This window comes from Carya illinoinensis, chromosome 9, assembly GCF_018687715.1.
Source record: "Carya illinoinensis cultivar Pawnee chromosome 9, C.illinoinensisPawnee_v1, whole genome shotgun sequence".
NCBI lineage: Eukaryota > Viridiplantae > Streptophyta > Magnoliopsida > Fagales > Juglandaceae > Carya > Carya illinoinensis.
The window spans coordinates 2,361,604-2,377,415 of NC_056760.1; the positions used below are offsets into that span (position 1 = coordinate 2,361,604).

Genomic DNA, 15,812 nt, shown 5'->3' on the forward strand with positions numbered 1-15,812 from the left:
TACTGGAAAATTGTACCGTCAGATTTATGTCAACTTTAGTTTCTTGTCGAGATCGTGTGTCTCTACATTTAGTAACTAGTTGAGACTACTGTTATAAAAAACAGAAAAAGTTAAAGTTGAGTTTAGAAGAGATAAAAATTAAAAATTAAATATAATATTATTTATTATTATTATTATTATTTTAAAATTTGAAGAAATTAAGTTGTTTATTATATTTTATGTTGGAATTTAAAAAAATTATAATGATTAGATGATATAAGTTAAAGTGGGTTGAGGATCCAAACTAACCCGACAAAGGGTTGATCTAACTGTAGATCTCGATTTTGGTTTTTGATTTTTTGATTTTTATTTAATGATTAAATTCTTTTAATTATATTATAATTTTTATAAAATATTTAAAAGTATTAAAAAAAACACAAAAAAAGTAAGTAAAAAAATATATATGTTGCCTTATCAGATTCCAGGTGTGATTGTAGAGCCACTCTATAAAAAAATATATATATAAAAAAATGCGATCCTTTTTGTCTACATAAAACCTCAAACTCCACACAAAAGTTAAAAAAGAAATTTTTTTAAAATCATATTATAATTCTATTTTTATTTTATTATAAAAAATGTGATATATTTATTATTAGATAATTTTTTATTAGATATTTTTTATTATTTAATAATAATAAATATATAACATCTTATATAATTAAATAAAAAAAAATGAGAGTACGTTATATAATATCACTTATAAATGTACAACTTCCTGAGATTAAACCTACCTTACTCCTCATGGAGATGAACAGCATAATGGAATCTGGTGTACTTCTTGTCAACGTCGGGGGTTTTGACTATGCCATCGGAGTTCACCCAATGCCGACACCCTCTCCTCGCACTTATGGCAGAGGTCATTCCATTGGCAAGAAGGGATTGATGGATTGTCCCCCATAATTATCAACTGATAGCAGCCGTCTACTTGGTTCACTTGTCTTTATTTCACTACTACGAACGGCAAATTGATGGGCTTCAACACATTAGAAAACGTCAATATATCCCTTCATAATTCTATCATGATCATCAAATTCAAAACTCAGGACTCCTCTTTCCCTCCATTTCCATACAATGGCATGTGAATTGAAATCAAAGCAAGTATTATATATATATATATATATTTTACTACGGGTGAAATCATTATTTTATTTTAAAATTTAAATTTATAAAAAGAAGATAGATTATTATATTTTTAATATATCTTTACATTCGAACATAGGACAGTTGATCCCAAGTACCAAAAGTTGTAATTTACAACGAAATCCCATATAATAAAATATACCCATTTTTTCTAAACCTTATTTATTTGCAGATCCCATGACAGTCCCTCTTAACAATATACTCATAACAATATACTCATGGAACCATTGCTATATAGTGTGTTGACTGTTGAGCAAAATTTAAGCATCGTTCATCGACGGCTTCTAAAGAGATTTAATTCCCTCCTCTTTTCTTAAATTCACTCGATAGTCTTTTGGGCTTAAGCCTAAACCCAAACCTAAGTCAACAAGTCCTGATTCGAGAATTCAAGTTGTTAAGATAATATGATGATAATTATTCTACAATTTTAAATAAGTCGTCATTTGTTAACCGCTTCAAAAGATAAAAAAAATTCATATAGTTATCTTGTCATTTGAATTTTAAATAAAAGATTAGATGGTGCATACACCCAAAGGAATGCATTGGGATTTCTATTTATACTCGCCCATATATGACAATGAAATCATCTTCTACTAGAGATCCCTATTATCTTTCTTAACTTGGATATCGAAGGCATTTCTACACCCTCTCAAGGCTTTTCTCCATTTGGTTGCAGGTAATTGTGTGCGAGGCAGTGTGAAACAGGCCCATAACAGCCCCAATGCAATTAACTGGAAGATTATGTATGTCTCATAGAATCTTTTATCCTAAAACTGCATAAAATGCGTTATAACGGCGACAAAAATATTAACAAAGCGAAGTCTAATAAGAAGCATGCTTCGAGAAGCAATGGAAACCTAGGCAGAAAGTCAAAACAGAGAAAAATATATAACACCTACCACCTAACGTTCCAATCCCAAGCCCAACTACCAGTACTAGGTCTTCTTCTTCCCTCTCTTTGCCCGATAAGATTATAAGAACCTCCAAAATCCAATTTTCTTTCACTTTTGTTTCCTCAAATCCTCAGAAATCGGAGTTCCTTGATCACTATAATTTGCGCGAGTATCATTTATTTTGACAGATTGCAGAGTCTACTCTATGGAGGCCGTTCGGTTCAATCTCCTAGCATCCGTCCTTCTTTCGCTGAGTCTCCTTGTATCTTTGACTCTGGCAACGGACGTCAAGTACTGTGGTCAGTCTCTCGCTGCCTTTTTGAACCTATGCTCTGTTCCTTCGCCAAATTTTCAATTGTCCCAATTATTTTTTGCTGGTAATCTGTTTTATTTTGAGGACTTTATTAATCTGAAACCATGTTAGGTTTTTCTTTTCCTGGTGAATGGCTTACATGTATTGTGACTGATGTCGGGTTTCAATGATGTCGATTAAGAAATTTAATGTTATGAACTATATGTTGTCGCTCATGCGATCTGTTTATTTTGACTGAAAAACTTAATATCAGCAATAATTTCAATAAACTTTTTCTTTTTTAATAAATATAATAAAAGAAAAGAAAAGAAAGAGAAGTGAGAACTGTGATGCTAAATGAATGAGTTACATGATGTCTAGTAGTTTGATGGTGAATCTGAAGCTGACATAAATCAAGAAATTTATAAATTTTTATTTTTATTTTTTGTAGATAAGAATGTTGACTATGATGTTAAAGTCAAAGGAGTTGAGATAATCCCGGATCCTGTTGCTAGAGGCAAGCCAGCTACCTTCAGCATATCTGCCTCTACAGGTACTTCCTTTGCTGGTTGTTATTCATCGATCTTTCCCGTTCTGCGCATGTTTGTCACCCGTGCTTTAGATGATACGAGCTTGATGGCATGCTTATTCAACTAAAGCTGGAAATTATTGCTTTTGGTGAACCAGAAGTTATATGTGCATGATAGCCAATTGCATTTAGGTAGGCAAATGGTATTTCCACACCCCAAAATATGGGGTGGTGAGTAAGGTATCGGATGGATTCATGCAGAAATAAATAAATAAAAAGAATCATATATGCATGATGGATTGGTACTGACCTCAGAATCAGGTCTAGGCCAGCTTCCACATTCTTCGTTCTTTTTCTTTCTTTCTTTTTTCTTTTGGGTGATAGGTACGTTTGTCTGGCCTATCTTTCCAATTTTGTAATGATGTATACTTTGTTAAAGACAAAGAACAACTCTAAAAAGGACTTACCAAGAATGAAATTTATATAGACATTTATGTTTGAAGGTTACAGGTGTTCAATGTACATCTAACTAGTATATTATAGCTGTTATGGCTGTTTGGTTGTTATCATCATGGCATGATAAGTGAAATCTGCACTACCTTTTAAATTTCTAATTGGTAGATCGACAGCCATGTGAGAGAAGAAAATAACCGAGAGAAATTATAAATAAATTGCAAGTTTATTTAACCAATTGATGTTTAAAACCAATTATCTTGTGATGGATATGCAAATGACAATCCTCAAAGCTTCTTTGTTCAACGACCCCCCCCCCCCCCCAAAAAAAAAAAAAAACCCTGTTTTCTTGGTAGCATGTTGTGCTTGCATTACCGATATTGAGGGAAAGGAGTTCTTTTCCTTTTATTCCACCCTTTTCCATCTATTTAGGGTGATTTTATATTGGAAAATTCAGATCCATGAAGCTGCTGAAATTATGATAAAAATGAATACAACCAGGGCATGCTCACAACCTGGACGTAGCATTCCCTATCAAATAGCTTTTGGGATTTTATTTTTGACATGCAAACATGTATATGCAATACAGGGAAAGAAATTGCTGGAGGAAAAATGGTGATCGACGTCTCATATTTTGGATGGCACATCCACAGTGAGACCCATGACCTTTGCGGAGAGACATCTTGCCCTGTTTCGACTGGCAGTTTTGTGGTTTCTCACTCACAAGAGCTACCTGGATTCACTCCACCAGTAAGTCGTTATTCTATTAATTATTGAACTTTAACTTGTATTTCTTTTGAGTTTCTGTTGTGTTGCAAGCTGGAACAAGCCCTTCTATTAGTTGCTTAGGGTGTTACCTCAGAAGGAATTCACCCTTGTGAATTCGTCTAATAATAAACCATAGCTGGTGGTAATGTTACCATATAATTTATAATCTCCAATTGGCCCATGATATCTGTAAATCAACTTGCCTTTAATGATGGATATGAAATCCTTTCATGAGTGAATTTTTATGTTGACCAAGATATACATAATTTAAAACTAACAGGACAGAAATGCCTGAATCTCAATGATTTAATTTCTGTCTCTTTATCCGTATGTCTTTGTGTCACACCACATTCATCCACTAAATTGCTTGACTGCTAATTTCACTCTTGTCAATAGAGTGCCAAGTTGGGATGGAATAGACTCAGTTTTATTCAATGTTTGTGATTTTCAAACGTCTCTGACCATGTTTAACATATGCAGGGCTCATACTCGCTTAAAATGAAGATGTATGATGCAAACAAGAATGAGTTGACTTGCATTGGTTTCGATTTCTACATTGGCTTTGCCTCATCTGTGGCTGATAGCTAAGCGCGTTCAAGAATTAATTATACACTCAACGTCTCCATAAGCAGCGTATGACTAGCATGTAAAAAGGAATTTCGCCACAGTTGGTTCTTTCCCTGTACTGTCTACTTTTGCTATTAACATCTTATATATAATTATGACCATATCTACTACTCGGAAGGCTATGAGAAGTTAATCCTGCAGAGGAATTATGACATATTCTGCTGTTTTATGCATGATAAAGTGTTCTTGCATGAAGATTGGAACAATTTTTTTTACCTTTTTTCTTTTTGGTATGTGAGAGAGATAAGAGGGGGGCAATGATTGAATTATCAAGACTCGTTTGGCAATTTCTCTCAAGTCCACGGTGAAATAGGGCTCACGGCTCACGTGCTCGGATTGTACACGTTTTCTGTGCAGGATGATTCCTGACACGCATGTTAATAGGTAGATTGAACCCTACGTGTCCAAGGCCTCATTCTAAAATGCGGATATGACCCAGCTAGTGCGAGTTTAGGTTCGATATAAGATTTGCTAGGGGTATCCACTCCAGAGCCACTGAAATTTACTAGTAGCTCCAGAATGCCTTTGTCTTGAAACATTCCTTGCATGTTTAGATAATTGTGTGGAAACAGAAAGCCTTGGAAGAGTTACAGTAACATTTTGGCCGCGATAATTGCAATTGATTGCGGGTGGAAGGGTGAAATTTCGTAGTGTCAGCTGGTAAAAAGGTTGTAGTTGTCATGGGGAGGGTGCCAATTGATAGAAAAAAAGGATGAAAGGGAAAGATGCTGTTGTATTCTTGCTATTGAATTATTGCCATTTCCACACCTTGTCGCCCACGAATTAGCTGTGGGCCTGTGGCACCCTCTGTAAAAGCATTTGGAGGCCAATCAAATTGTGCCATATGCAGGTCGAGAGGGCAATGTCACCATTGTGGTAATCATGCATGGGCATTTTGGCCATAAGATTGTTTTAGTTTTGTAGTTAATTTATCCACCAAATGGTTGGTAATGGGTCAGTGGAAGCTAATGGGGGATTGGAGAGGGGTATTACATGGACATGCCAGCCCCATGCAGTGATCATTCAAACCTTTAAAAAGCAGCCCCAACATGGCTTTTCGGTATCCACTTTCCTGTCACTGCAAACCAAAATAGAGATACCTTCCATCCCTCCTGTCCTCTAATATCCTCAGTATCCATTCTCACCCTAAACTCACATGGATTGTGCTCGGAGAACTATAGAAATGAGAGGAAAGTTCTTTAGAAAAATGAAATTCATCCCCTCATTTACCACCTTGAAACAAGGTCTAACCCTTCAGCTAGACCCCTCGGAGAAGGTTTCCAGTCAAAACTATCAAACTTCACCAGTTTACAAGGAACAAGATGGAAAGAGCAACAGCCTCTCGGAGCTACTTGTTGGCGGTGCTGGCATATCTGAACAAGATAAACATCTTAAAGATGAAACGGAATTGGATTCCAATGCTGATAACAAGTACAGCTTTTCATCCTCCCTGAAGTCCAAAGACACAGTGACTGCCAAGGAAAATCCAGAGGTTCCAATTTTGTCACTTAGCATGCAGGACAGTGAAGAATGCCCATCTCTGTTAGATTTTGAAGAGAAATGTCCACCGGGAGGAGGCGATTCCATTATTCTGTACACAACAAGCTTGAGAGGTATTAGGAAAGCATTTGAAGATTGTAGCACTATCCGGTTCTTGTTGGAAAGTTTCAAAGTATTGTTCTACGAGAGGGATGTTTCGATGCATTTGGAATATAGGGAAGAACTGTGGTGCATCTTTGGTGGAAGAGTGATCCCTCCGAGGATTTTCATAAAGGGTAGATACGTTGGAGGAGCCGATGAAGTGGTGGGATTACACGAGCAAGGCAAGCTGAAGAAGCTCTTGGAAGGTATGCCACTTGACCTGTCCGGTTCCTCGTGCAGTGGGTGTGCCAATGTGAGATTTGTGGTGTGCTACGATTGCAATGGCAGTCGGAAGATCGTTGCAGACGGGGAGAATGGTGAATCGTACATTAGATGCCCTGAATGTAATGAAAATGGGCTGGTTAAATGCCCAACTTGCTGCTGAAAATCTAACTGATGTTACCTTGTTCTAGCTCTTAGTGATCTGGTATTTACCATATTTATTTCCTTCTCTTAGTTTTCGCTGGTCTTGATGTTGCAGTGTCTCTGCAAACTTGTATAATACTCACTTCTAATTGTTTTTGCATCGGCTTGTTTACGTGAAAAGAAGTATGCACACCATCCATGATGTTGTAGAGTTTTCAAGAGGGAATCTTTCATCTCGGGGTTAAATTTCAAGAGAAGAGAACGTTACTGCATTGGGATACATTATGCATTGAATTCGATGGAGAACATCTCCTAAATTATATCCCTAATGTTTTTTCATATCAGCCTGAATATTTGCAGAGATTAAGAACCTTTATGGGAAGATAAGCGATTGGATTCAAATAATTATATAAAATTATGGAATGATGAGTAGGGAATACCATATAATTTGAATGATGAGTAGGGAAGAGGATGCACATGGGTGTTGATAAGATTAAGAAAAAGTCATTGTTTTTAAGTATCAAGCATAAAGGAGGATTTGAGGTTATTATGAAGCTTCGCACCAACCACAAGACGTTGAATTGTGGACATTGCTTTTCCTCATGTTATTTTCATTCTATTCTTTGATGGTCAAGAAAGCCATTTTTTAATCAATTTAAAAGTAAAAGATGTCCTTCTTCGTTTTCGACTTTATCATTACCAATCATACTAATTGATATGACACATTTTAAGCTAATCATTCAAATAATATCACTTAAAATACGACACATCAATTCGTGTAATTGAAGATGATAAAAAATATTTTTACATGATGACAACTGAAGAACAAGACTGGATTTTGCATTTATAACATGAATCAAATAATACTTCACTTAACAGATAAATAATAAATAACTTAAAATACGACACATCAATTCGTGTAACTGAAGATGATGAAATTCGAGATGAAGAAAAGCATTTTTACACGACGACAACTGAAGAATAAGACTCGATTTTGCATATATAATAGGAATCAAGCAATACTATACTTAACAAAGATTGTGAATAGTATACAGTGGTGGAACTAGGAATTTTTTTGAGGAGGGGCCAAATTTTTTAATATGCGATACATTAAAATTTAAAAATCATAAAAACATAAATATATATATAATTAGATCTCGATAATTTCCAATATACATATAGAAATAAAATTATAAAAATAAAACATCTTAATATATATTTTAGATTTTTTACAATAATGTTTCATAAAATAATATTCATATATTATTATTTTTATAATAAAATACTTAGAATTTGCTTACTTCGTATAAACTATCAAATAATCTTTTAAAATATCATCTTTCATTCTAGTATATATGTAAGTTAGTTTATTAAGTTTCATGTAAATTTTAGATATTTTCATGTCACAGTAAGCATATAATGCTATAACAAAGACTTTAAATAAGATTTTTCTTGCTCAATGAAGTCTAGAGAATAAAACCTCTTAACTATTTTTCATATAGATCATCAACCTTAAATGATTTTTCTTGTATTTTCACTTTAGATTGCAAATTAAGAAGCCTAATACTGTATAACAAAAAAATTTGGAATCCATATTAATAAATTTATTATTTCTCCTAAACTTAGTTTTGATTTAATTTTGATGAGACCATACTCTTGAAAATAAATAATATATAGGAATTATACAAAATTTTAAGATTATAGGAAAAAAATTGAAGAGACATTTCTAAGTATATTAAAATATTATGAAATTTTATAATGAAATTTTATAGAGTATATAGAGATTATAAATTTTTTTGGGGGGATTATTTTCTATATTTATAAAATTATGATTAAAAACTAAGGTATATTTTGTTTTTTTTTTTTTTTAAATTATAAAATTAGATAGATGCAGTTCCGCCGCGGATTCTAACCCAATCGATCATGCATGCTATAGACAATGAGGAAAACCATGTGTATGTTCAACTACTTCCCACGGGGGCAAGAAGAAAAGGTTATTTTGGTCATAAATATGCGGGACGTTAAATTATTAAGAGCCGAGTGATGAAGGATCGGCCTTTCAATTTCGGCCTTGTTCTAACATTATTCTCACGTTTCCATAACAGGGCTCTACCATTTAAATCCCGGGCTCACGAAGATTTAGTGGACCGGACCGGGTTTAGGCTTGGAACTGTATTGACGACAAAAAAGCCCAGGGACCAGAAATTTAGCAAAACTTTCAGCAAAGCTGAAGATGAGACCCTTTCGTCTGCTAGAGTCTCTTCTTTTTCATTGACCGATATGGATAAAGGAAAATAATTCAAGCTTAAGAGCGTGGAAGCTCAGTAAATCCATTTGAAAATGAGATTTTCTATTCATCATTTATTTTATTTTATTCTTCTTAAATTAATTAAATTATTCTAATCATTATCCATATTTCATACGTTTGATATGGGAAAAAAATAAAAAAAAAATAAAAAATTATATATAGTGTGTGGTGTGTGGATAATGAATAGAATTTTTCTTTGAAAATAAGACTTATCATTAAAAGTAAGGTTTTATTTATTTATTTTTTACGTGGATTCTAAATTTGTTATTTACCAAACACTCCTTCCATTCCAACCAATCTTTTCGTAAAGGTTCTTTTTCTTGAAAAAAAAACATTATATAATTCATAATTATTTTGCTTTATTTTTTTGAGTGAGAATTTAATCTTTCTATTAATTTTGAATAGGCGGTTAAGGTTAATGGAAAGGCTTTTCTATCCTAAATGTTAATGTCTAAAAATTGCACAACAGGCCGGAATGAGAGAAAGAATCATTCTCGGCCCATTGCGACGATTTGAGCCTTAATTGGTGTAGTATGGAGTCTTGAACAATAAATAAATAGTAGTTTGGTATAGTTGTATGGTATCCGTGTGTACATCAATAGCAGTGAATAAGAAATAAATATAAGAAAAATAAAGATATAGAAACATTCAAATTTATGTAGTTCAGTATATATAATGTCTACGTTCACAAAAGTTTGAGAGGGAAGAATATACTATAAGACTTCCCTATATAAAGAGGGACATTTCCCTATATAAGACTTCTTTAGTATAGCTCTATCATGCTATCTTAGGCCCCTCTTTGTCCGTATTTTTCTCATTCAATAAAAGGTTCCCAAGCCTTGGCTATGCGCTAGCTATGATACCTCCAAGGTTAAATATTCAGCTAAAAGTTCCAAGTCATGCGAACTCGACGCCCTATCTCCACATTAAACTGAAATGGTTAAAAACTCTTAACCTGACTTTAATATCTTTATCATCATCACTATAATTGCTGTAAGAGAAAATGAACTAAATAAAAAGTGAACAGAACAGGCCGAAATGGGAGGAGTTGGCATTGAATTTGAAAGAAGATTGTCTTCGGCATGTCGTTTTCAGAAATTAGGCCCGAAAGGGACTTCTCCTGACTATTTTTTTGGGATAATTTTGTATTTTAACGGGACCTAAAAAAGAAAATTGGGTATTTGGGACAGTCTCGCAGAAATATATAATATACGAAGGATGACATTAACGTGCACCAACGGCCAGCTCATGGGAACTATTCGCTGGGACAGAATAAATACAATGGAATATTCTAAACATGCACTGCTAGTGCTGGGACCCCATAATAGAGTTAAGTTGCTCACAAGGTAGGTACAACGAAGAAGATTTTCTTTTGAGGGAATCAAAATGAAACTTTATAGGCTCAACATTTTGTCTCAAATATTTATATAAAGGCGCAAAATCGGAATAAAAAAAGAATAATGATAGCATTCCAACTAAATAACAATTTGTATACAATTATGTAATAGAATATTAATTTTTTAAATTTTATTTTGATTTTTACTTTTGATTTGATGTGATTAAATCTAATAAAATATATTATTTTATTTAAAATTGTCTATAAGATGTGAATAGGTTGTTCGGGTATCGCTACTCATAAAAATACGTTCGACAAAATGGTTGTCAGAAATTCGGAAACTTGAGAGTGTACAGGAATTTTGATTCTCGCCGTATAAGGTACAGGGATACGGTATATTTATGTCAATTGGCATGAGTAAGCAGCTGCAAGGACAGTTGGATTATGCCTTTTACCAGCCTGCAAAAGCTATCAACCTCTCAAAAGTGGAATTTTTCGAAATTCTCAAGAAAAAGTTGTGTTCATATGAAAAGTTCGGGCTGACTCAGTCGAGGAGGAGATCACGGTGGTGTACAGAATATCCCTTTCCAAGAAAGATAAGACGAAATAAGATGAAAATGCCAAAAGAAACAGGGAGGCACAACGCAAGCTCCATAAATTGAAAGCATACAGACTGTTCCATTTCCAGTCCAAATTAGAAGGGACAACCCCCTCTCTCATATACCACTCAAAAAAAAAGATCACATGGGCTCCTCTTTGTTAAACAAATTCACATCAAAAGACACCCCATTATCGAAAAAGAAAGACTAGTTAGAGTAATCACACTTCCTACAATTTACAGTAACTCCTACGAAGCAAAAGCTAATGGATCATCGACATTTTCTATTGTAGCTGCAGTCATTTCGGCTGCTGAAGTTTCAGGTCCTGGATTTAAGAATTGGGTGTAGTGGAATTCAATCTGTAACCGATGATGAATAGGTGTTGATGTCATTAGACCTTTCTTTATATCCACTTGCAACTCCCTTAATGGAATAGCAGCCAAGAAGCTCTTAATGTACTCTTTGCATGACTCCTTCCCTCGGCATACAACCTCCCCTTCCTCCTCAATCTTTAAGGGTTCCTCCAGCTTGGTTACTACCACCCCAGCTACAGGACTGTCTTCCTTCATGTTGGCCATTTGATTCTTGGGTTCTGCCGCTGTTGCAATCTGCTGGTCATTAGCTGTTTGTTCCTCAGCAACATTGGACATTTTGTAAATTACGGTGCTGCGATCAAATTTCAAGATATAGGCTTGATTGCATCCCTCATATAGCCTCTCCCCCAACGTGTCAATAATGTAATAAGCTTCAGGCTCAACCTTGAGGATGAAAAAATGGTCATTCCAACTGACAATATAAACCTGAGGTTCATCATTGCCAGGGCATTCCAAACCAGTGCGGCTAATCTCATCCCAGATGTTGTCAAAGGACATGGCACCATGCAGAAAGTCAAATCTTCCCTCATCCATCCCCTCTGGATGGAAAAACCCAATAAAGGACTTCCCAGTAACAACAGAGAGAGGGCGTATCTTGGCTTGAAGGACGGTTTCAAGATCAAAGTGCTTGTCAGGGAAGCGCTCCATGTAGGTTTCATTCTCACAAAGGTTCCTCCACTCCAATGAGCCTTCTCTAATTAGGCTATCAAATTGGGATTTTATGGGCATGAGGTCGTGGTTGTTCTGAAACCAGTCTGCGATGACGGCAACAAGGGCTGTACATGCACTCTCACCTGCTGCCTGCTCACTCCGCTGATCAATGGAAGCAAAGAAAACCTGGGTCTCAAGTTTCATGTGTCCATCACGACTAGTAAATTCTTTCTGCTCCCAACTGCCTATAGCAAAATTGTCATCCCCAAACTCAGAGACTGAGGATCGATTTGCAGATGAATCCTCCTCTGTCTTGTGCCACTGCCAAGATGGTTGCAATCATTTGATTTTAGAATTTCATCAAACCATTAAATTGGTACTGATTTTTATACCAAAACAAAAAACAAACTAGTAAAAGATTTTTTTTGATAAGTAACAAACTAGTAAAAGATTAAAAACAATTGCCACATATGTTTCAAAATTTAGACACGTCTAATTTGAGAACAATGAGATAATAAACCTATATATACATTTTTTTTTTTATCAAGTTTCAGTTTGCTTCTTTGATGTGCAAAAATTTTACAGCAAGGTAATGTTCTTAAGCAAAAGGTTGAAGATAGTGTTAATCATAAGAACACTACAAATCATCTTTCAAGATAATAAATGAAGTTTTCCCTTATTGTCCCTTCACCTAACAGTAAATAAAGAATGTGCACAAATCATGAGCTTCTTTCCTAAAACATAAAAAGATGCAATTAAGAGCAGACTCTTACCCCAAGAGGGAGAGATTCATCAGAGCTAAGCTGTCTACGGTCAAAATCGATGTCGTCCCCACCTTCTTCTCCATAGGCCTTCTTCAATAATGGTTCTCCTTTCGCTTTAGGAGACCTGAAGCTCAGCTTCCTCTTCCTCCACGGTAGGATGCTGCGCTTTGAACTTTGCAATAGAGATGGCTCAGACACTGATGTAGTTGAATCCTCAATGACGGAGCACCCAACATCAGATTTGCGATTGCTATAGTAAACCCAATCCTCATCTTCATTGTTAATTCTCATACTGGAGTAAAATGATCCTCCAGCATAATTAGCATATGCCAGAGAGCCATAACTAAAAGACTTCCTAACGCTGGTACTCTCCTTTCCCTCATCTGATTCTCTATCCTCGAACTCCTCAAGCGAGTCTGTGTCAAATGGGTAATTATACTCACCATCCTCGCTCCTGGCAGAGCACCTGCCCTCACTGCCCTCATCCTCACGGCAGGCCTTTTTAGCTCTCCTGGCAGACACGTACCCTGTAAAAATTTTTACTTTTCGAAGACCAGCTTTAATTGCAGAAAGCTCATCCTTTTCTGTTGAGACAATTTCTCCCGACTGGGTAGGCGATGGAACAGACACTGTTAATCTCTGCACCGGCTCCGTGGTTTCTTGAGCAGTTCTCAGTTCTAATAAGCTCAGAGATATCTGTATAAAAAATAAAGGTTAAGCAGAAGATATAACATGCACATTGAAATGAAAAAGAAAAACGCTAAGTATGTTCCCCAAACAGGTAACAGGTCATAAACCATGCTGAAATTGCCAAAGCAACAAATTGAATGACAGGGAAGGCAGAAATAGGCAGTGTAAAGTGATTAGAAGGCACATACACAGAGTGAAGGTGAAGGCTCCACAGCATTGCCAGAGTGTGTGAGAGGGATGTTTAATTCAAACTCTTTCTGATCAGCTGCAGCAGCATATTCAGAAAGGTTCAATGAAGCCGTTCCAACAACAGGAACCTTGTTCTTTGTCCCTTGACATCGATTCAATCCCTGAAGAGAAAGCATCAAAGTAGTCATTAAAATTTAATTGACAATTCTCTGGAAGCAAAAAAAAACAAAGATGGTAAAATCAGATAAAATGATTAAAAATCTACTAAAATTTCCAACCAGAATTATAAATTATTTTATCATAAGTTATTATTCTAACAACAACAAAAACTTATTCTTGATCATTGATAACTTAATCTTTTTAAAATTATTCTAACTAGAAACTAATCCCAGAAATGAAATAGGAACAACTTCGCTGTTAAAGAGCAAAAATTATAAACTAAAAATAAAAAATAAATCAGTCTTGGTCTCAAAATGTGGAAACGCTAAAAAATAACAATTACTAATTAGCTCCAAACCCATGAAGGGGGAATACAACCAACAAGTTTCCAAAACTTGACACATTTTCTGATACCTCGGTCCGTCAGAACCAGCTAGTCATGAACACAACCACCGGTCAACTACCCCCCAAGTTTAATCGATTACCACAAACCTTTGCCAAGTCAATCGCAGAATTAAAGACTTGATTATGATACCGAGTCCAGCCATTCCACAGACGAGGTAAGGAACGGAGAGATAATTGCAGAAATATAAAATACTTCTCACGTGCCAGTATTCGTCAATCAAGAACCATATTTACTGGCTTTGTTCATTTGCAAATTGATACGAACAAGAGAATACTTTCAATAAACTCAAACACGGCCCAAAAACGAAAACAACTAATAATCATCCAATGAGAATTAATCTCCTGAATGCTACTAGATTTTCAAGATTCACACCCTAAAAGCCAAAACAATCAAATAGGAAAAGAAAAACAAAAAAGCAAAATTTCTTCGACGAGATTAGTCACAAAAACTTATCAATCCATCGAACCCCTGAAATCCCCACAATCTTTAATAATTTAAAACCCGCTAGTCTATGTTTGTACTAGTGAGACATTTTCTCACAAGAAGACCACAGAGACAACCCAATAAAAGGAGAGTTTTAGAGAGAGAGAGAGAGAGAGAGAGAGTTCACATTGAAGACGGTGAAAGCGATCTCCCACGGATGAAACACATTGTCCTTGTACGCGGAGAGAGTACAGAGGCTCTGAAAGTCCTCGTCCCATTCAACGACTCCATTTAGTTGGGATGCAGTATCAGCCTCCACCTCCACCTCCCTCGTAAAGTTCCTCTTCACGGTCGCCCTCCGCAACGAACTCAGCGCCAATTTCGGGCCCTTCCACTTAATCTCCACAGTCAATCTGGGAGCAACACCTCCCTTATCTGCACTCTCCCGCTCCAGATCCCACCCCTCCAACCTCCGTACCACCAGCCTCGCCTCGTACTTCTTCGACACCAGAGGCGGCCAGGGTCGCCACCTCATCATCTTCGCCACCATTCTTCAACAAGACAAACGGGAACCCCGAGAATCTGAAGAAAACCTTAAGAAAATAAACTTCCAATGGTAGAGGAAACAAGATTTGCGAAAATCCCCAAAAGTAGCTGGAGTAATTTGAAGAGAAATCTTCCGGCAGATAAAAATAATCTTTTTAGAAAGAATCCGAAGGATTATCCTTTTTTCCCGAGAAATACTCCGGTAGAAAGAGTGAGAGAAAGACGGGGGTATACTCTACTTTATATAGTGGAAAATGAGAGAGAGAGAGAGAGAGAGAGAGAGGTTGATGGGATTGGGGCTGGTTTGGGAATGGGGGGAACCATGCAAGGGTCTTATTAACCATTGTAAAGAAATGACGGACCAACTCGGGTTAAGGGGATTAGAGGTATCTCCGGGAGTAACGCCGTATTAACGAGGTAGTTGACTTCCGTTGTGCTCTTTTTGGTCTTTTATTTTTTATTTTTTATTTTTTTTTCTAATCTACTGGGAATTTGGGATGGGATTTCAAGTTTATGCCTTTATGCAGTCATAATTGCCATTTATCCTTTTAAAGTAATTTTTTTTCTTTGTATTATCCGTTAAGCATCCATCGGAGTTTTTCTTCTCTGCTAAGTTGCC

At 35.9% G+C, this 15,812-nt stretch overlaps 3 protein-coding genes across 3 annotated transcripts; 2 read left to right on the forward strand and 1 right to left on the reverse strand.

Annotated features, from left to right (window-relative positions):
* Positions 1-2,070: 2,070 nt before the first annotated feature.
* On the forward strand, positions 2,071-4,914 carry LOC122276023 (putative phosphatidylglycerol/phosphatidylinositol transfer protein DDB_G0282179). The gene is made up of 4 exons (XM_043085435.1): positions 2,071-2,371; positions 2,816-2,917; positions 3,936-4,096; positions 4,595-4,914. The coding sequence occupies exons 1-4, from the start codon at positions 2,278-2,280 to the stop codon at positions 4,700-4,702; spliced, it is 465 nt and encodes a 154-aa protein (XP_042941369.1). The 5' UTR covers positions 2,071-2,277; the 3' UTR covers positions 4,703-4,914.
* A 145-nt stretch (positions 4,915-5,059) lies between these two features.
* LOC122276021 (uncharacterized protein At5g39865) lies at positions 5,060-6,945 on the forward strand. The gene has a single exon (XM_043085433.1). It carries the CDS (start codon positions 5,898-5,900, stop codon positions 6,765-6,767), a length of 870 nt encoding a protein of 289 aa, XP_042941367.1. The 5' UTR covers positions 5,060-5,897; the 3' UTR covers positions 6,768-6,945.
* Positions 6,946-11,010: 4,065 nt separating this feature from the next.
* On the reverse strand, positions 11,011-15,461 carry LOC122276493. Its single transcript, XM_043086268.1, has 4 exons — positions 14,835-15,461; positions 13,659-13,820; positions 12,790-13,476; positions 11,011-12,337 (listed from the first exon to the last, which is right to left on the reverse strand). The coding sequence occupies exons 1-4, from the start codon at positions 15,195-15,197 to the stop codon at positions 11,240-11,242; spliced, it is 2,310 nt and encodes a 769-aa protein (XP_042942202.1). The 5' UTR covers positions 15,198-15,461; the 3' UTR covers positions 11,011-11,239.
* Positions 15,462-15,812: the final 351 nt, after the last annotated feature.